The sequence below is a fragment of the Argiope bruennichi genome, chromosome X2, assembly GCF_947563725.1.
Source record: "Argiope bruennichi chromosome X2, qqArgBrue1.1, whole genome shotgun sequence".
NCBI classification, from domain to species: Eukaryota; Metazoa; Arthropoda; class Arachnida; order Araneae; family Araneidae; genus Argiope; species Argiope bruennichi.
In genome coordinates this window covers 44312834-44333314 of record NC_079163.1, presented here as the reverse complement: position 1 = coordinate 44333314, position 20481 = coordinate 44312834, and the positions used below count along the sequence as shown (strand labels likewise).

At 30.6% G+C, this 20481-nt stretch overlaps 1 protein-coding gene across 1 annotated transcript; it reads left to right on the top strand.

Annotated features, from left to right (window-relative positions):
- The first annotated feature begins 2257 nt into the window (after window positions 1–2257).
- On the top strand, window positions 2258–11922 carry LOC129959725 (DNA excision repair protein ERCC-8-like). The gene is made up of 4 exons (XM_056072615.1): window positions 2258–2607; window positions 6975–7079; window positions 7363–7562; window positions 11309–11922. Exons 1-4 carry the CDS (start codon window positions 2258–2260, stop codon window positions 11920–11922), a joined length of 1269 nt encoding a protein of 422 aa, XP_055928590.1.
- The last annotated feature ends 8559 nt before the right edge of the window (window positions 11923–20481 follow it).

Sequence of the window (20481 nt, the reverse complement as noted above, 5' to 3'; positions counted from 1 at the left end):
ACCAAATTAAATATTGATAATGAAATTTTAATTGCTTTATTTCAAGAAAGACCCGTTTTGTGAGATAAAATTCTCGATATATTTAAAGACAGAAGTGCAACCAGAAATGCTTGGCATGAAGCAGGATTAGCAACTGGAACAAAAGGAAAACCTGTTTGCAATACTCAACCGCGAAAGAAACATAAGAAAATAGACGAAGGGGATTTGAACATTTTAAAGGCATTTGAGGAAACAGTAACCTGAGAAATCAAAAGCCCAAATGTATTTCTATCAGAGTCTGCTGCCTCATACGGAAAATTTTGATAGTAATGAATGGCTTTAATTCCAAATGGAAGTTCTTCCGGACCTTTCTAAAATTAAAAGTCAAGAAGTTGTAGTTCCTCACTATTAAGATTACATAGCACAATCCAATCAGTTCCAGCAACAGAATAAATCAGCACCATACAATCTCCAATTACATTCCTTTTTACAGCCACTTCAACAACTTTTCACAACCTCTACGACTTCGCAGTACTCACAGCCTCCAGATCTCCCTCCTTGTGATCCGTCATCCATTTCTTTAGTTGCATCTCAAAATGCATTACTATCCCAACTAAAGCAGAATCGTTCAACAAATACAACTCTGGATTCACTCCTTCCACATCAAGACACACCATCATCGATCTCGATAAAAAGATAAAATAACAGATGAAAACTATGCACGTGTTAGTGAATACGTTGTGTGAAGAAGATGGTGAAAGAAGTTTAGTAAATTCTTATGATTCATTGAGCATAAAAGACATTAATTTATAACATAAACATTTATTCAACTAATAACATTTAACAATAAACATTGTTCTACTTAATGCAATTTAAAATTCCAATTTATAGATTTCAAAAGTTATTTTCTTACCTATAGGCTGAATACAATTCCTCATTTTGGTGTTTTTCCTTTGAATGGTATCTTTTAACCGGCAATGTAATTCATCAAAGGACGTCCTCGACATTCTGAAGTAATTGAATAATTTCGAGTCGTCTTGCCTCAAATCTTCAAATAAGGTGTAAAAAGCTCCAAACGCATCTCTTTTCTCATTAATTGAATGAATCCAAATAAGTCGATTTTTTCTTTTCCTTTAACGACGGAATAACAGTAAAGTTAGAATTTTCTCTTTATTCTTTCCAAACTCCGCAAAGAATTTAAACAACACAGTTATAATAAATTTATTTGTAGATGAAATTACGCCGACTCTTACGACGGCGAAGGAAATTTAACCACCGTGTGTGTAAGCGTTCAATTTTTGTGAGCGGTAATGGTAAAATATCCGTAGCGGAAAAAAGTGTTGTGTGTGCAACAGCCTAAAAATTTAACGCCTTTAATTGCGGATAATTTGTCACTAAAATAATTTTTTTATGACCCCATTTATTTTACGCTGAGAATTCAATTTTTGGCAAAAGTATCAAATGTTTTTTTTTATTATTATTATTATTCAATGTTCTAATTTCTGAAGAGTTTTATATTATATATATCTATCTAATGATATATCTTAATCTAATTTAAATCCTAATTAAATTCCTAATTTTTTTCTTAATTTAGTCCCTGTTAATTTCATTCTAAAATGTTATCTTATTTCTTCATCTTTTTCCCACTTTTTATTTAACCAATTTTAACCCGTGTTTAACAAAATTGCTGATTCCGTCGCTCCCACATCAGGGACAATGGGATAAAAATCCTTAACTGTTATACGTAATTTTTTGAAAAATTTCCCTTCCTAAAGTGTATACGTGTCAAAGAAATCCCTATCAAAATTTCATGGTAAAATGACTGAATGGAAACATTTCTGCTCTTTGTTCTCGTATCGCAATGTAAACTGATGTCTATTTATGATCGCTTCTTTCTTGTGCAAATTATGACTCCCGTGATGAAATAACCGAAATTTCAAAAGTTTCTTTTTTTCAGCCACGCAACTGCAAAAATTATGTTCGTTTTAAATTATATATATTATCTACCAATAAGTATTTGGACACTCATGTTAATAAGGATATCTACTTTCTTGATTTACGTCCCGCCTTCTATGCTTGAATATAGTGCAGGAAACAGTATTAGCATTAGTCGCGTACAAGATTAAACGAAATTCAGTCTGACTTCAAGAAAGGCATAATTGTCGGATATCATAGAAATGGCCGATCCTTAAGGCACATGTCTAGTGAGTTAAACATTCCAAAATTGACGGTAGCATTTGTGATTAAGAAGTGTAAAGTGTGTGGCAATTATCGGAATATGCTTCGATCTGGCAAACCCAAGAAACTAAGAGATGGAGACCTGCAAGTGCTGTCCAAAGAAATTCAGAAAAATCGCATGAAATCAATGGCCCACATACTCCAGAAGTTCCAACAAGCACCCGAGACTGTTGTTTTGATAAATACCATCCGCATGGAAACACATTTGTTAAGTTTCCATGGTCTTGCTAGTACCCATAAGCCTTTGATTACAAAATCTAGTCGCGCTGCTCGATTGAGGTGTTGCAAGGCACGTCGAAATTGGACTGTCAATGAGTGGAAATCAGTTCTTTGGAGTGATGAATTCAAGATTAAATCTATACCAGTCAGATGGCAGAGTCTTGTTTTGGAGTATACATGAAGAACGTCTTTTGCCTGAATACATTGTGCCTACAGTCAAGATTGACGGGGGTGAAATTATGACCTGGGAATGTTTCTCATGGTTTGGGTAAGGCGCTTGATCCCAATTCATGGTTAGCTCAACACGGACTCCGACTCCACTATTCTAGACAACAATATGCTTCCTACGCTGTGGCAATTTTACAGGTTGAATCATTATAATTCTCCAGGATGACAACGCCACTTGTCATGTTGTGAGGTTCACCATGGATTGATATTGATGGTAATGGGGTGAATCGACTGAACTGGCTTGCTCAGAGTTCAGATTTGAATCCTATAGAAAACCTCTGGGACGAACTGGATCGCCAAATTAAGAGGAACAGCAATCTTCCAAAATCGGTGAAAGAACTTACAAGTCTTCTCCAAGCCCAGTAGAAGAAAATACCGCTGTCAATTATTCAAACACTTGTGAAAGTATGCTCTGAGGGTTAAGGCTGTAATTGCCTCAGGTGGAGGCTCTACTAACTATTGAATACGAATAAATTGTGTTTATCCCCTTTATCACAGGTGTTCAATTACTTATTGATAGATAGGGTATTTATATATATGTAATGATATTTTAAACTCTAATTTCGATTTAATTAATTTCCAAGGTTTTATCTTAATTTAGCCCATAGTAACTTCACTTTGAAATATTCTCTTATTTCTTGATACGATTCCACCGTTTCTACTTAATTAATTCGAGAGAAGCCTTGTAAAATTACTGAATCGGCTAAACACCGACACATTCTCACGCTCCGCATGAAGGGCTAGAAAAATTTCCAATAAGCACATTCAAAGATCCATGTGTTTCCCTTACTTGTGATTGACATGCGTCAGAAACATTTTCAGAATTTTAATAATATATTAGCACTGTAAAAATATTTTCCCTATCAATATTTCATGTTATATAAGACGAGGGATAATTTATTTCTTTCTCTTCCCGACTTCTGCTCTTGTGCCGCACTGTGGTGGACGTGTCTTGTCCGCGCCTTCTTGTAAATAAACCATACCTGCCTCTCGACAGAGAGTAAATCGAACGTCTCTCCTCCATTCTGTCGCACCTCCATTCTGCTTCACATAAAACAATGCTTACATATATATATGTATAGCCGCTTGAATTTTGTTTCTACATTGATTATTTATTATGTTACATTAATTTTTAACTTTCTATAATATACATTTTAATGTTATTTTATATCTTTAAATGCTGTTTTCTCAAATTTTAAAATCTTCTACCCCTCCCTCGTAATTTAAAATGTAATGTATATTTTTGTTCGAATTGGGTGTAATTTTTCAATATAATCTTCAGTTCTTGAACTACAGAATAAACAATCCAATTAAAACAGATTTCTTCGTCAGGGATCATGCGTACCAACAAAATAATACTTGTAATGCTAGAAGTCAAATTTGAATTATGAAATTTTCTTCCATTTGAGCCGAAAATGTCTTACTTATTGTTATAATTAAAATGCGTTTCTTTTTCTTTTTTCTTTGCTTAAAGGTACTTTAATAAATTTCTCTACAATTTTATTATTTATTATCAGTGTTATAATAGCCATAGCTATAATCATAAAATATAATTGTTCAAGTTTTTTTTTTTAAATGACTTGACATTCTTGCATTTGTTATTTTGTTTTCGTCAGACATTTTGTACGGATTTCAGATATTCCATTTAAACTTGGAATATTAAAGTTGCAATATCCTTTTGAGAAAATTTAAGAATGCTACATAGTTTTGAAGAAGATTTCTGTATCTGAATTGCTTGAAGAAACTTATCATAATTTTGTGAAAATCGCGTTTCTTTCATTTTCAAACCAGACGACATGTTCATGTTGTTGATCTGAATTTTTAAAAGTCGATTTACATGTGACAACTGCTTATTCCCCAAAATATGCCGATTCAAAGACTGAAAGAAATCCAAATGCATAAGTTTTAAATTCGATATAAGTAAAACTAAAATGATCCAACTATGCATTTAAGAAGCTGCCGATTGCCAGCTCCGATTTAAAAAAATATGTATATCCGTTTAAATTCTTCATAATCTGATTTTTTCAAAAATTTCATGTTATTTGTCAGTCGAATTGCAATGATTAAAGACTGGATAAAAATACAGTTTATTTCTTAGTTCAGATATTAGATAATATATTTCTTATCTATAAATTTTCAACAAATGGCTTAATAAAACTTCTAAACTATAAGGATTTTTCTTATATTGCTTTTTAGAAGGTTTTTTTTTTTGTTGTTGTTGGCTTATAGCCGATATATTTTTTGTTTCGTAAATGCCATTTCAATCTATTTCATGTGAAAATTCAAAAAAATATAAGCATTTTATACGTTTATCAAAAAATACTAGTCATTCTTAGACAGCTATTACTCGGTCGGTGTTATTCAAAAAACAATGGAGCTTTTTAAAAATTATGTATGTTGTGTATCAAGAATTTATTACTACATATCTATACTTATAAATAAAGCTCAATGTGTGTGTGTATGTGTGTGTGTGTTGGCGCTCTACAGGCCAGGTCATTTGACATACAGCTACCAAATTTGGTACATGTATACTTTAGAGGTCAGGAATGTGCACCTGTGGTCTCTTTTTTTGAATTTTTAACTAGAATTTTAATTATTAATTAAAAACTAACTTTCCCGCCAAATAAATCTTCCATTTTCCCCACCGCCAAATGAGTAAGGCTTCAGTTTCTTTTTCTCCCAACAGTAATGAGGCTAGGGTTAACATTTTTCGGCGGATTATTTCAAACGATTCTGTTTATTTTCTTAATGTTTTATGCATTTAAAATTAAACATTGTTAATTAATCCATGTTTCAGATTCATTCTGAAGTACTTTTGAATTAAAATAACACAGCATAAAGGAAATTAAAAATGTCTAATCTGCATAGCGTTACCCCAACTGGCGTAGAAAATTCACGCATTTGCGTTACCGTAACTGGCGAAGAAAATTCACGCATGCGCATTGTATTCTGATTGTTGACATGACAACCATTATCAATGGATGGTTTAAATTATTTTTAGGTTAGTTTCATGCTTTTGTAAGTAAATTGTATTTATGTTAGTTATATATTTTTTTGTATATGCTTATAGTTTTTACATCCTTTTTTAAGTAGTTTTTTTTAACCTGTTTTCAATGATTTAAATTATTTTTAGGTTAGTTGCATGCTTTTGTAATTAAATTGTATTTATGTTAGTTATACATTTTTTTGTATATGCTTATAGTTTTAAGTAAATCGTTTTTTAAGTAGTTTTTTCAAACCTGTTTCCGACCGATTATTTTAAACGATTCATTTTATTTTCTTAGTGTTTGATGCATTTAAAATTATAAATTGTTAATTAATCGATCTGTTCATGATGAATCTGAGAAAATTTTGTTGACAAATTCTTGAGATATTACATAAATTAAGAAAGATATTCTTTAGTGCCCATAAAGTTTAAACGCTCAGTGACTCTGTTATCAGTAATCATATTATTAAAAAAATGCTTTGTTTCAGTAAAAAATATTATTATATTAATTGCAGATTAATCATTTACACTTTAATTTAAAGCATAAATTCTACGGGAGGTAACAGAAAATTAGAGAGATACATATTACGTTATGACTGAAGGCCTTTATAATATTATGAGTGAATTATATGACTCTCAAAATTTGAAGTTTTAAAATATTTTGATGAAGAATCTATTAAAGTTGGAATTGCGTAAAATATTTAATGGTACAACCGGAGTTTAACCCCCTGCTTGGCGCAATTTTTAAAAATCGCCAACAACGGTCTTGCCAAATGTTCAAAAGCAAAGGAGCAGATGTTCAATTATAGTGCATAATAAAGATTGCCAGCTTTGGCGCGTTATCGCAACTTGGCGAAGAAGGGGGTTAAACTCCGGTTCAACCTATTTAATTATTAAAATTTAAACGAACATTAAGATTGGCGAACCGGCTGGTCGCCGAAGGCGGCTAGTAGTTAATAAAACTGACTTATTAAATATTACAATACTGAATATAACTAATATGATGAAGGCTGTATAAAAATCATTCTTAATTTCTTCATCATTGTATATTGACTCAACAATAAAAATGATTCGTTACTTCATTTAAAGCCTTTTTTTCTGGCTAGAAGTATATGCGTATCTCTAACAGCTTAAAAATTAGCTGTTGGGACAAGATTAGTTTCGACACCCGGAAAAAATACTAATTCATTCATTTCATTATTTTTTATATGCTCTACATATATTTAAGTTATGCATTTTGGAATCATCCACTTATTTAATTGTTTGAAAACAATATTTTTATAAATTTATTTTTAAAGTATTTTTTCTGTTTTTTTTATCTTAGTCGATTGCTGGCTGGAGCTTCAAACGGTGACATTAATATTTATACTATGGACATAAATTCTGACAGCATCCATCCAGATTGCATGCATCCGAGAAAGATTTTTGGGTAATAATTTTCAAAATTTGTGAATGATAACAATTTAATAGAATATTTTTATGTGCTTTTTGACAATATTTTACTTTTGACTTGCATGCACTGCATATGCAGTATGTTTTGCTTATTATAAAACTTTAATTTTAAATTAATTTATTGTATTAAAGACATTTAAATAAAACTAATTTATTTAGATACATATTTTATTGAAAAAGAGTGGTCTTTCGTTCCGAGTGTAGGAATTGTAATTTCTTCAACCATTTATATCTTATCTTTTCTGATTTTCTCTTTTCAGGAGGAGGTCTTCTAGAAATAAAGAATATAAAATAGTTCAATGGCATACATTTGAACCTAACAAAGTTGTTGCAACTGACCGGGACAGAAGAATTCATATTTGGGATGCAATTCAGGATTCAAATGCTGAAACCAAAATGCGTTTCGATATCAATATTGCAGGATTCCATATGTCCTCAGGGGCTACCAAAATTATTGCAGGTATTATTGCTTATTGCAGGCAATTAAAACTTGTTTTTAGTTAACTATAAAATTTTACTAATCTTTTATTCTTTAATTTTGAATATTTGTTTTGCAATGTAAACTCTGAATTATGCTCTAATTTATTGATATAAGGATAATTTCCAATTAATGCTTTTTTTCTTTTATAAAGAGTACTTGCCGACTCTTTAAATGTGTACTCATTAACTATTTTCTGTTGAAAAGAAATTTTTTTTTGCTGTGCTTGTTTTTGTTGCAGATTCTGCAATGCACTTGTTTGTGAAATATAAAATTATTAGTTCAAATGAGTAGTGTTATCAATAGCGATCGCGAATACTGAAGAACGTATAAACAAAAAAAATATGCAGGCATCTTTACTTTTTGAAGGATATGTTTAATAATTAGTCTTATAACACTGGCACTTGAATATAATTAGTTGCAAGTAATCTTTGCAAAAATAAGTTTTAAAAGGAATGTGTGACATAAAATTGCACATTTCTTATTTGTGTAAATATGCTTTAAAAGAATATACTCAATTTTATCCTTGAAGAAGTTATAAAAAATTCCTAGGTGTCGTGTATTGAGCTATATTAAAGAATCATGCATGGGTAATACAAAAGTTGAATACTTAAAGATGTAGTTTTTTGCACTGTTTTTTTTGTATACAAAGTATTAATCTCTATAAAATGTGTTTTCATTTATAAGTATTTCTTGTGAAAGTACAGTTGTTATGCTTGCCAGATAGGTGTCCAAACTCTTCGTTATTCCTGAATATTAAGATAAAATATTAACTTCAAATTTTAATTTCACTCGAATTTCTTGAATAACGACCATTTAAAAACATTTGGAATTATATAGCTACATAATTTAGAATAGTATATGTATTTGTGTCCACTGATTCGATAGACAGAAAAGTACTTATATGATTTATTTTTTGACTCTGTTTTAAAAAGAGCTGATATTTTTAAAAAATGATACATTTATCGATATGAAATTTTCACAAGATATACCCCTCCTGTGTAGTATGTACTTGAGGAAAATTTTTGCAATTTTCCTCAAAGTAATATATATAATTCAAAATTTTCCTTTTCTGATTTATTCCTGGCCTAATTGAGAAATAACCTGAAATGAAAAATTTCATGATCCAATCATTTATAAAGACATATTCACAGCTGAAAATTACGTTCATTAAATTTCAAATTGCTCTATATATGATGTTATAAAGGTCATTGTTGCTTTGTATATTGTTACTACTTCTATTTACAAATGGTAAAAAGAAATGGTTTAACTTACTTTTCTGATTGTTTAAGATTATGTCAATTTTAAAAGATTCTGGTTTGCAGTTTTTATAATGCTTTAATTGCAGGGAAAGGAAATAATTTCAATTTGATTATTTTTGTTTTAGGGTGATCATATGAAATTGTAGAGAATGTAATTTGTATATTAGTAAAAAAATTATTGTATTAACATAAATTAACATTTTCTTGAACACTTGCAGTTTAAGGTGCCTATGGATCTCCAACAGGTTGAATGCGAATGTGTGTGTTCATTCCGTTTGGAACACCTTGTTTAGTCCCCTCCCCCTCACAGCAAATTACACAGTCGGACGCGGATTTAACAAATCCATATTTAACGATTTTTTCCTACCCTATTCAAAGGAAAATAAAAAATAATATTTAAATAGCAATATACTCAGAATTAATAAATCATTTGAACAGCCAAAAAAAAATGTTTTTTGTTTATTTGTATTAGAAAAATATTGGTTTGCTTTTCAAATGACTACAGTATCCATCTTGGCCAGAACAGATGAGTGAGCCCTTGCAGATGAATAATGTAACCTTCGTGTAGGTTTCATTGGGTAGGATAAAAAATTCCACTCTTCTTTTTCCCCTCACCACAATGCAAAAGAAGTTAAGAATATTGAACGCTCGGTTTTGCAGAACATTCGTTTTTTTTTTTACACATTGTAAAACAAGGCTCATTGCCATATCGAAAATGATATCCGTTGGGTGAGAAGTTTTACAGCTTAATCTTTGATTTGACAAGAAGGTTAGACCACGAAACGCTTTAGGATATCGCCTTGAAATCTCCACATCGACATTAGCTACTATTGCAAAACAACAAGCAGGAATTGAAAAAGCATCTGAAGAATGTGGTGAAATATCGTCGAAAATTAAGAGTAATTGAAAGCCACTCCTCTTTCTTTTCTTGAATTTGACCTTGTGGAATGTTTCTACATCATTTGTTTCAGGAAAATAGCCATTTGTCAGTAGGCCTCTGTTTAAAGAAAAGGTCCTCCAACTTGCCGAAAAGTGTAGTGTGAAACATGTTTCAGCGCCCAATGGTAATTTAAAGAAAAATACTACATCAAAGAGAGTGCTAAGAAAAGGTGGTTATAAATTAAAGTACGGTAAAAAAATTGGTAAGAAAGGTTGCTCAGTGTAATTGAAGGGTATTCACCATCTCGTAGATCATCATTTACAATCCAACTCTCCATCATTTACAACGCACAAGTAAAAGGATTGTTTTATTATTTGCAACCCAATTAAACACTTAGCTATAGAAATGAAAAATGTTTTAGCAGGAAACAAAGCAAAATGAGGATTATAGTTTTGCTTGCGGTTAATGCCGATGGAATTGACAAGTTAAAGTCATTTGTGACAGGAAGGACAGTAAAGTCGCGATGTTTTAAAAAGTAAAGAAGGAAAGAAATAAATACGCATCAAAGAAATACGCAACAAACATAAAACTTTGGATGACATCTTCCCAATTTACAGACTTTTAGACATCTTGCCTGTTGCAATTTAAAAACGTGAAGGCAGTGTTTCCCTTGTCATTTGCACAAGTGTATTTCAGCCATTTGACCTTGGTATCATTCGCTCTATACAAGTTAATTATAAGAAACTGCTTTAGAGAAAAATTATAGCTTCACTGGACGAAAATACGGAGAAAGGAAGAAAAATCAATATTTGAATGCACTTTATTTTGTTAGACAATCTTGGGAACAAGTTTTTAAGTATAACTTGAAAAAATGCTTTTAGAAAACAGCATTTCCTGGCCCGCATGAGGAAAGTGATGAAAATGAGGGGTTTTTTTTCTCTCCCCTTCAGAATAATTCTTATGGAAAGAAGTTGCTCCTGAAATAGACTTAAATGATTATGTCATATGTGACGGTAAATTGTCTATCTATGCAACTGGAGTTAATGAAACTGTTGATTTATTGGAACCAATGAATAGAGATTCTGATGGAGAAATCGGTAATGAAACTCCCGCTGAAACTTATTTTTTCTGATGTTTTACATGGTTTGAAATCTGTGAAAACGTACCTAATGCAGCAGGATGTAAATGATATAGTATTTTCTTCTCACCATAAAATTGACATTTTTTTTTTTTTTTTGAAGTTGGAAATCAAAGTAATTGTCAAATATTACTCAATACATACTTTAAATTTTCAAATTCACTAACGCGTAATTATTCACTGTGTTTTTATTTTACCTGCTAAATAAAAAATGCAATCTATAATTTTGGATATTTGTGTGGTTGATGCTTAGGGCTGTTCCATAAGGTAAGGCTATTGCATATTTTTAATGGAGGATTCTTGTTGATATTTTTAAAGGAGGTATTTAAGGTACGTTAGAGTTTTTAAACATATGATGTTTTTATATGGTTAGTTCAAAATTCTGTAAGTATATTTGAGCAGTAACGATAAATAACATCTTAAGTTTTCGAATCTTATTTCTTTTCAGTTGCCAGGAAAGATCCTCTTATAGAGCTCATAGATATCAGATCGCCGCCCATAAGTCGTTTTTCTCTTCATGCAAGTTCAACTGCCGTTTCTTCCGTGAGATGGTCGCCCAAATCTGATGAAGTAATTGCAAGTGGTAGTGTGGATGGCAATATTTATCTCTGGGACATTCGATTTCCTGTAGAGAGTTTAGGTGATCGACTGGAAAAAGATTCAACAACTGCTCATGGTGGAGCAGTTGACTGTCTAAGGTTTACTAATGATGGACTTTATATTGTGTCACATGGACTTGACAATCGCATAAATGTTTGGGATGCTACTTCAGGAAAACCCTTTGATGTCGATTTTGGTGCAATACCATCTGCAAGAACATCTTATCCAGTGTTAATTGATATGTGCTATGATTCTAAACCCCCAGTTCTTTTTGTTCCTAGCAGAGACTGTATTATTATGTATAATCTTTTTACTGGGGATAGACTGAAAACGTTAATGGGCCACACTAATTTTGTCTCATGTTGCGCATATCGATCTTCTTCAAATGAACTATTTAGTGCTGGAAGGGATAAGAAAATACTATTGTGGACACCTGGAGCCGAAATAGAGTTGGAAGAATGACCATCCTTCAAGGACAGGATTTTTACTAAGACTTGTAAAAGAATCGAGATTATTCTTTTGAGATCTGTTTCTTTATATATATAAATTTATAAAACTGGTTACTTATATATATATATATATATATATATATATATATATATATATATATATATATATATATATAATGTAAAGTGTGCAGATACAAGATATACAACTATCCAAAGAAGAGGGCTTATTTTACAAATATATTTACAGCGCAGTCATGAGGTGTGAAAAAAGGACATTTAAACGCAAAATCTAGTGTAGTGTTAATTTTTTGTTATGTCACATTTTGAAAGAAGCTCATTAGAAATCTGAGCTTACCACCAAAATTTAATTTTTAAATTTTTTATAACCAAATAATTGGTTTTTTTCAGAAACGCCGTCTTTAGGTATTTCTTTTGTTGTAACTGAAAAACAATAAAATTTTGTTAAAATACACTAAATTAATCTACTCAACATTTTTGCTAAGTCTTTTTCTTTGCTCGCTTTCCAGAAGTAGGCTATGAAGTAAGCATCATGGTATATCAAATGAGTCCATTTTTGATAAACTATTGCTTGCTTTTCTTATAATTACTCCTACTTTGAAACATCAAAATGTCTATTTTGGGATTTTGAAAGAGGAGGTGGAACAAATTCATATTTATTGCAATTCCATTCTTTCATGCCCACCTGTTCCGAGAATAAAATGTCTCACAATATTAATTCGCCATGTTCAAAATATTCTGTGGCATTCAGAAAACCGAACATCATTGTAAAAATATAGTTCATAAGTAGAAGTTAATAGGATGATCTCTATTTAGTTTCTGAAGAAGAAAAGACTCACTTGAGTTTGGAAGGTGTTCGAGTTATTTCAGTTCTCTTTTCTTGCAAACAGGACATTTGTATTTTAAAGACACATAAATGAACATTTAATACGATTTTGAGTATGCTATGGCAATTTGTTTTAATTATGACATTGATTTAGAGAAAGGAAGTGACAAAATGATATAGGTAGGGAAAAATGGATATTGAACCATTAGTAAAATATGGGTACCTTTAATGAATGCTAAAATAAAGGGTATTAGTAATGATTATACTATTAAATAATTCATTACGATATCATTTTTGAAATCAAAACATATAAAAAACGTATTGAAAAGACATAGAAGAGGGCTTCACGTTTTATTACATGTTTTAGTGTCAAATAATGAAATTTGAAATGAATTATTTAATAATACATATCATTACTAAATCAATTGTAAAGTTTTTAAATACATCTGTAGCAACAACATTATATATATATATATATAAAGCAAAATTTACAATTTTAAAAAGCCCCCCTCCAAAAAAAAAAAAAAACACTGTTCACTAGCTTTAGTGTAGACATGTGGCTTAACGCAGAGCAGTTTGTAGAATCCTGTGAGAAAACTATTTAAAAGAAGATAAATGAAAATCCATTGTTACCCTTGATGAAGTATGGGTTTACAATAAAATTCTACAACAAAAAAAGATGTATTTAATTTCGAAGAAAAAGAGAAAGAAACGTACAGTCTATCAAAAAAGTATATGGATACTGCTCTCTATTCCGAAACTAATTACTGCACAAGAAAACTGTAAATGAATATCGTTGTAAAGATATTTCTTTACAAGTGTAAGAAATATTTCATGTGCGGGGTCGTCTCCATATTTAGATTTACGCAAACTCAGCTTTTTCAAATTGCAGCACTCAATTTTGAATATAAATATTATACATATGAATTTTCCAGATTAAAATAGATCAAATATATATAACATTCTATAATTGAGTAGTTATAAGAAATTGAAAATTTGAGCTCTTAATATGAAATGAGATTTTCCTTTTTTCAATATATAATAAATCTTTGAAAATAATTCTTTTTATGCAATTAAATCTCAATAAACAAGACAAAATGTTTTCCTTTTAAAACATTAAAGTAAATCTTTATTTTCTAAATTTACATGTTAACAATTTTTGAATAGAAACGGATATAAATTTTGATCCCAATCGAAGGAGATAGACTTGGAACATCAATCACTATACCATATTTTATCCATTTCTGTGAAGTAGTTTTTAATATATGAAGTAATAGCCAAACATTTTCAGAACAATATGATTTTCGAAATTTCGGGGGAGAATTTCAATTTTGCATTATTGAAATAATCGTTCAAGTGGAACGGAAAACAGTGCATGTTTTTCAGCTTTGTTTTAGATTAAGATACTTTTTCATTTAAAAATAAATGCTAAGATGATGAGATGGGGGGGGGATCGATGCATATAACAAATTTTACTCCAGTTATATTTCAAACCAGTTTTCATTTGGGACAAATGGGGCCGATCTCAGTTGTAGAAATGAATTTTGAGACCTTTATAATTACTGAAAAAAGCACAGAGACAAAATTCATATAACATGAAGCATGTGAATAAATAAAACATTAAAGAAAGTACAAAAGCAATTCCATGCGTATGGATAATGCAGTGTCACTGGATTCGCCCAAAATACCTATAAAAATTAAAAGCTTATAAGCGTTTCTGTAACTATTTTTCAAAACTCTTATACTTTTTCTGGTAAAAAGAAATTAAAAAGAATCCTTAAAAATGATTTAAAGTATCGCTTGGCGAAAATTTCAACATACAAATCAACTGCATAATGTTATTTATGTTTCAGTGGTAAAAGAATATATCAGAAAATAGGTATTTTGACTTATTTTTCAGCTGCACCAAGAAGTTTTAATTTAACCTTTCTTTAATAATATTATAATTTCTGAACTTATATCTTTTTCCTTGTTTAAAACAATATTCCTTGAAAATAATATTTATTATTTATTTGCAAGTAAATTTGCAGATAAAAGTATGGATTTCGAATTCCAATTTAGTCTTGTTTCATTGCTAATAGCTGAAAAAATTTAAAAATTCTTAGAGAAAAGTTACATATTAACGACTGAAACAAAAAGTTTAATAAAAGGAAATATTAATAGTATGACCTATTTGCTGCGCTGTTTTGAAACATCTCCTGAATATTTTTTCCTGATATCTTCGATTATTTTGAACCGATTTTATCTAAAATTTTGTCTATGGATTTTTCATTATGCAGAATCAGTTAAAAGAAGAAAAATTAGAGATTACAATTTGAAAAGTTGAAAGTTATATGAATATAAATATATAAATGGCTCTTTATGCGAATGCAATTTACGTATTTTTAAAGAATATATTCTTCCAAATCGAATGACATTTTTTCCTTGAATGCAACTCTTATAGATTATGAGGAATAAATGTTCGGATATTTTTTAACCCGATTCCGTCATTCCAAAGAAATTTCAATAAAGAATTTATGAGTATCGTAGAATTCTCTTACAGTGGGAAATTAAAAAGGAAAAGAGTGAAAATACGTCGTTAAAATCAGCGCAACTTACTACAAACAGAAGGTTTTACGTCCAATATTTACAAAAGAAATTCTATTTCTTCATCTCGCTGACTTTGTCTTGATGAGATTTCACTGTTTTAAGTTACAAGTAATACTTTAAAAAGTATTACCGAGACAAACTCTAATTCAGATATTTTACATATACTTTGTCAAAATATTTCTGAAAAGTCTCCTGATTCTTCCCCAATGGTTTATTGTGACTGTGATCTGTTGAAAAGAGCTCTTTATAAACCCAAATCCACCAGGATTGATGGATTCTGAAGAGTAGTAGAATAGGAATGGAAATCGCATTCGCTATACAGTAAAACTATTTCACAATACTCAGGTTTGGAAAATTGCTCTTTGACCATGAGCATCAACATATTACAACCCAAGATGATGTCTCTTTTAAGCTGTCTCAGGTGAGCAGGCGTGATGTTTCTTACGTATTTGCTTACTGCAAAAAATCCGAACACAAAGCACAAGCTGCGTCGAGTTGATGCGACACTATTTTACACGATCTATTACGATATTGTCTACTCTTTTTACAAAGACAGTCAGTACAAGGATACAACTCTCGAGGTTTTAACCGCAGTCCTTTTAATTAGAGATCACAAGCGGCACCACCATGCCACATTGAGGTGTTTCAAGTTTCGTGACGTCACAGAAATCACGAAAAAACAAATGCTGGTTTTAACCTTACTATTCTTCGCATTAATGTCCAGAAGGTGTCTTTTCGTTCTAAATCGACGATGCTCTGCATCTTTGTAAAAAACTGTTCCCCCGTTTTCGAGATAGGAATGTCCACAGTTTTCTACAAGGTGGCGCCATAGGCGATTTCATTGAATAGCACATGGCTACTTTACAATACCTAGACGCCACTTGAATGAATATTGCAGCAGCCGCTCAGAAGTTAAAAGGATGGCAAGGAGCACACTGTATAACAAGCAGCTATAAGCTACTTTTATCTGAATTTGACGACCCAGACCCAGTTAAGTCTGCAGAATGTCGGACATCCGACTCTTCACACTTTATTTGGCAGAATAACTGATATGGCGACATGTGAATCAGATATCATGTTTTGCTTACTGTATTTGATCGGTCATCTAAGAAATCAACACGGAACTTTGACGGATGAAAATTTTATCGACTGTTTCGATCACTTGTCATGGAATTGTAAGGGAAAATGAGAGTATCGGTATTATATATGACTGAGACGTTAAGATAATGCAGAGAATGCATGGACGTCTTTCGACTTTTTTTACCCTGATATAAATTCCTCTGAATTCTTATGAAAAGAAGCAACGTTTTATTAAACCAATCGTTTCTTTTTGAAGCAATAAATTTTTTAAGATTCTGATTTATTATATTTTATTTCCTTATGATAATTCATAGTCTGGTCAATGGTTAAAAGAAAATGTAGGCTTGCTGAGAAGTGGTGCTCTATTTTAGTCAAATTATATGAATTCAGCAAAGACCAATGGCGTAAGTAAAATATCTGAATGGAAATTAGATTTTCTTAAATGTAAATTATTTTTTCTTACGATTTAATTCATTAAGCTGCAATTATTTCACTAATAAATTATTTCCTTATCTAGTCAAATATTTCTGTCCCAATTCATAAAAAAAAGCAACTTCTGTTCGTTTTAGTATTCTGAGACGACCACTTTTTGCCGAATCTGTGTCATTAAGGGGAGAGACGCGGAAGGATGAGAGCATTTCCGGAATTCTTCGTCATTCTTTGACCTTGGATTTCGGCCTATTAAATACTTTTTTTGTTCAATTTTCTTCAAGTGTATGTGAATATCGTTTCGTTTCTGAGTGTATTATTTTAATTCAGTCTGCTAGTAATCCGAGTTTATTCTACTGTTAAACGTAAACATCCTCTCCTTTCAAATTTCTTCTCACCCTTATCTTGACGAATTAAACCCATTTTAACGCATGCGCAAAAGCGCGGAGGGTTTTAGAATTCGTTGTCAAACAATACAGTAAATGATATAGAGGCTATTATCTGCAGTTAAATAATATATCCAAGATTGCACTAAACTCGTTGAATGAGTTCAGTGCGAAACCATTCAAATATCATTTACAATATTGTAAGTATGAAAGTGGAATGTTATTTTCTTTCTTCTCCAATTTCTACACTACTAAAATTATATTATTCCAAAAGCTCTTTTAAGTCGCATATGGATAAAAACGTGTCTTGTTAACTCTTTGAAATTTAATTTAAAAAAAAAAACAATAGTGGCTGAAAGTAAAGATGAATGAATATAAGCTATTTCCTCCCCCTACTTGCAATTAAGTGTTCATTTGCGTCTTGAGTGGCTTTTGTATAGCCATGTTTCTAACAACCAAATCCTTGTTGATTGTTAGGAGGGTCGTGTACAACTTATAATAACACTTTACAATCTCACTAGAAGTTTCATGTTTTACCGATGTTTGTTTACCAAAAGACAAATTTGATGCATAATTTTAAATTTCAATAAGCATGCAATTACCATTTGAAATTCATTGCTGTGCGTAAAAATTTAATCATTTAAAAGTTCCCATTTTTTATTTTAATAGTTTATTAATCCTGACAATTTATTGTAAACAATGTATCATATTTATTAAAATTTAAGAGAATTTTTAAATGTATTTAAATAAATTTATTTTTAGAGCAGTTGCTAAATTTTATCTATTAATATCTAAAAAGGAATAAATTTTTTGAGCTGAAAAATTATTAAGATATATTTAGGTACATAGAAAATTTCTAAAGATAACATTAAGTTACAGTAAATTATTAAAAATTTCAGAATTTAAAATAAAATAGCACAAGAGGCAACACCTGACAGATAATTTTATTTGAAAAAGATTCTTTAACTAGCTGACATTTACTACTTACAAATAATGTTGGTATACTGCTAAAAGTAACAAAATCAAAACCTCTCATTTCCCTTTCAAATGCTTTTTATCAATTCAGAATTTTTGTTACTTAGCACAAAATATAAATGCAACGAAAAAAAATATATAGAATTTTAATGAATATAGCAATCAAATCCTGCATTTTCTAATCAATTGAAATTTTTAATAACAATTTTTAAAAAGAATTATGTCCTCTGACCTAAGCAGTATATCAAATATAATTTTCAAATTATCTGTAGGATTTTTGAAAGTATGAATATTTAAATCCTTTTATTTATAATTAAGGATGTTTCAAGTACTAGTCGAAAAAAGATTGAACTCTGAAAAATATATTGATACAAACACAATTACCAAAAGAAGAAAAAAATTAGAGCATTTTATATTTATTTTTAAGATTTCATAATGTATTCATAGTTAAGACAGTTTCAGTTATTAATAAGAAAAAGAACGAATCTTAAAAAAATACTTTGTTGTTACAAATACAATTTTTCCAGAAAAGCAGCAAGTCATTTTATTTTTTATAAAATTTTCTATATTGAGTTTTGTATTAATATATTTTCTAACAAAGCAGATTAATTTATAATTCCGAAAGGCTCCGAGTGTCGAATTCACTATCATCATTGTGTAAATCTGAATTTAAATCTAACTGAGGATTCATCAATGTCATTAAAAATATCGTATTAATTTCTTTGTTAAAACATTCCGATATTCAGACATTTCAGGAAGAATGTTTTGTAATTAGCAAGCAGAAAGCTTTATGTAAATTGAATATCTAACCTCGGACACTTACGGCATTAATCAACAGTGACAGGGGAAGCATTAATCAACAGTGACAGGGGAAAGTGGGCCATCTTGTGTCTGGTTGTATGATAGGCTGTCTGAGCCAAATCGGGGGTCAGAAAAGAACATTCAAGCTAGTTGTAGCTCTAAAATAGTCCTTGAAAATACCCCCCCCCCGCGCACACATTCAAAAAATGAAGATAAATGAATTTGAATTCAAGGACAGATTTCTTGTTTCTGAATAAATTAATTCCACGATAATAATTCTATGAATTCCCATTTTCGAGTGAAAAATTTAAATACTTTTAACCAATTTTATGTAAAATATACCAGCACAAAAATAAAAATGTATACACTGATTATTTTTCAAAAAGTAAACATATTGAGGTTTTTTTTTTTTTCTCCCTAACTTTGAAAATTTTTTCTCAACGACCCGTTTGATAAAATAAGTCATGTGCCAAATAAATCCAAAGTCAAGATGTCAAAAGTTCCAGGTTATAAATTTATTTTTGAATTTGTGAACTGAAAAATAAAAGAATATATTTGACCGATACTGAAAATAATTCAGAGCCTATTAAAATCCTCTTAGACACAAACTTTGTTTAAATGTACGAATAATGATGCAGCAAGTAAGTATAGATGCTCCTGGCGTCATCAGAAACAAAATATTTCTACGTATTGTTCGTTTCAGTATTCTGAGACGACCACTTTTACACGATTCTATCTCTCTAAGGGGTGAGATACGGAAGGATGAGTGCATTTCTGGAATTCTTCGTCATTCTCTAACCTTGATTTCCGCCTTATTAGATACTTTTTTTGTCTAAATTTTTTCACATGTATATGAATATCCTATATGTATATGAATATCTTTTCTGACCTTATTATTTTAATTCAACCCGCGAGTAATCCAAGTTTACTTTATTATTAAATATAATCATCACCATTTAACTTTCTTCTCACCCCTATTTTGATGAATTAAACCCATCTTAACGAACGCGCACCATCGTGGAGTTTTAGAATCCGTTGGCAAACAATATATAGTTTTTTTATACGAAATATCATGAAATGGCAGAAAAATTATACAAAGTCTCAGGTGCCTGTTACCCTCGCTGTGCCACTGAATACAGGGAGAATTAAAAATTGGATCTCTTGCAAAAAATAGCTAGAACGTACATTGATAAGAAAAGTTTCCAAAATTGATATCGAGTAACTAAATATCGTGGATTTAAATTAAAACAATGAGTCTTTGAAGTTCCAGAGAAAGAATTATACTTTCCTGATGTTCATTATCTCCCACATCTTCAATACATCCAAAAAATTCGCCCTCTTCTTCAATAATTGCAAGATCTGTTTATAGGGTCCCTGAAAATTTATTTCGTGATTCACAGTATTTTATTTAATAGTAGAAATTGGTGTCGGGGTTTTAAATAACTTGAAGACACAGGTTTATTCTTTT

Coding starts and splice junctions, on each gene's coding strand:
- LOC129959725 (XM_056072615.1), top strand. CDS start 2,258: ATGCTTCGATCTGGCAAACCCAAGAAACTAAGAGATGGAGACCTGCAA. Junction 2,608..6,974: donor TGGCAGAGTCTTGTTTTGGA/GTATACATGAAG, acceptor TTTTTATCTTAG/TCGATTGCTGGCTGGAGCTT. Junction 7,563..11,308: donor GGCTACCAAAATTATTGCAG/GTATTATTGCTT, acceptor ATTTCTTTTCAG/TTGCCAGGAAAGATCCTCTT.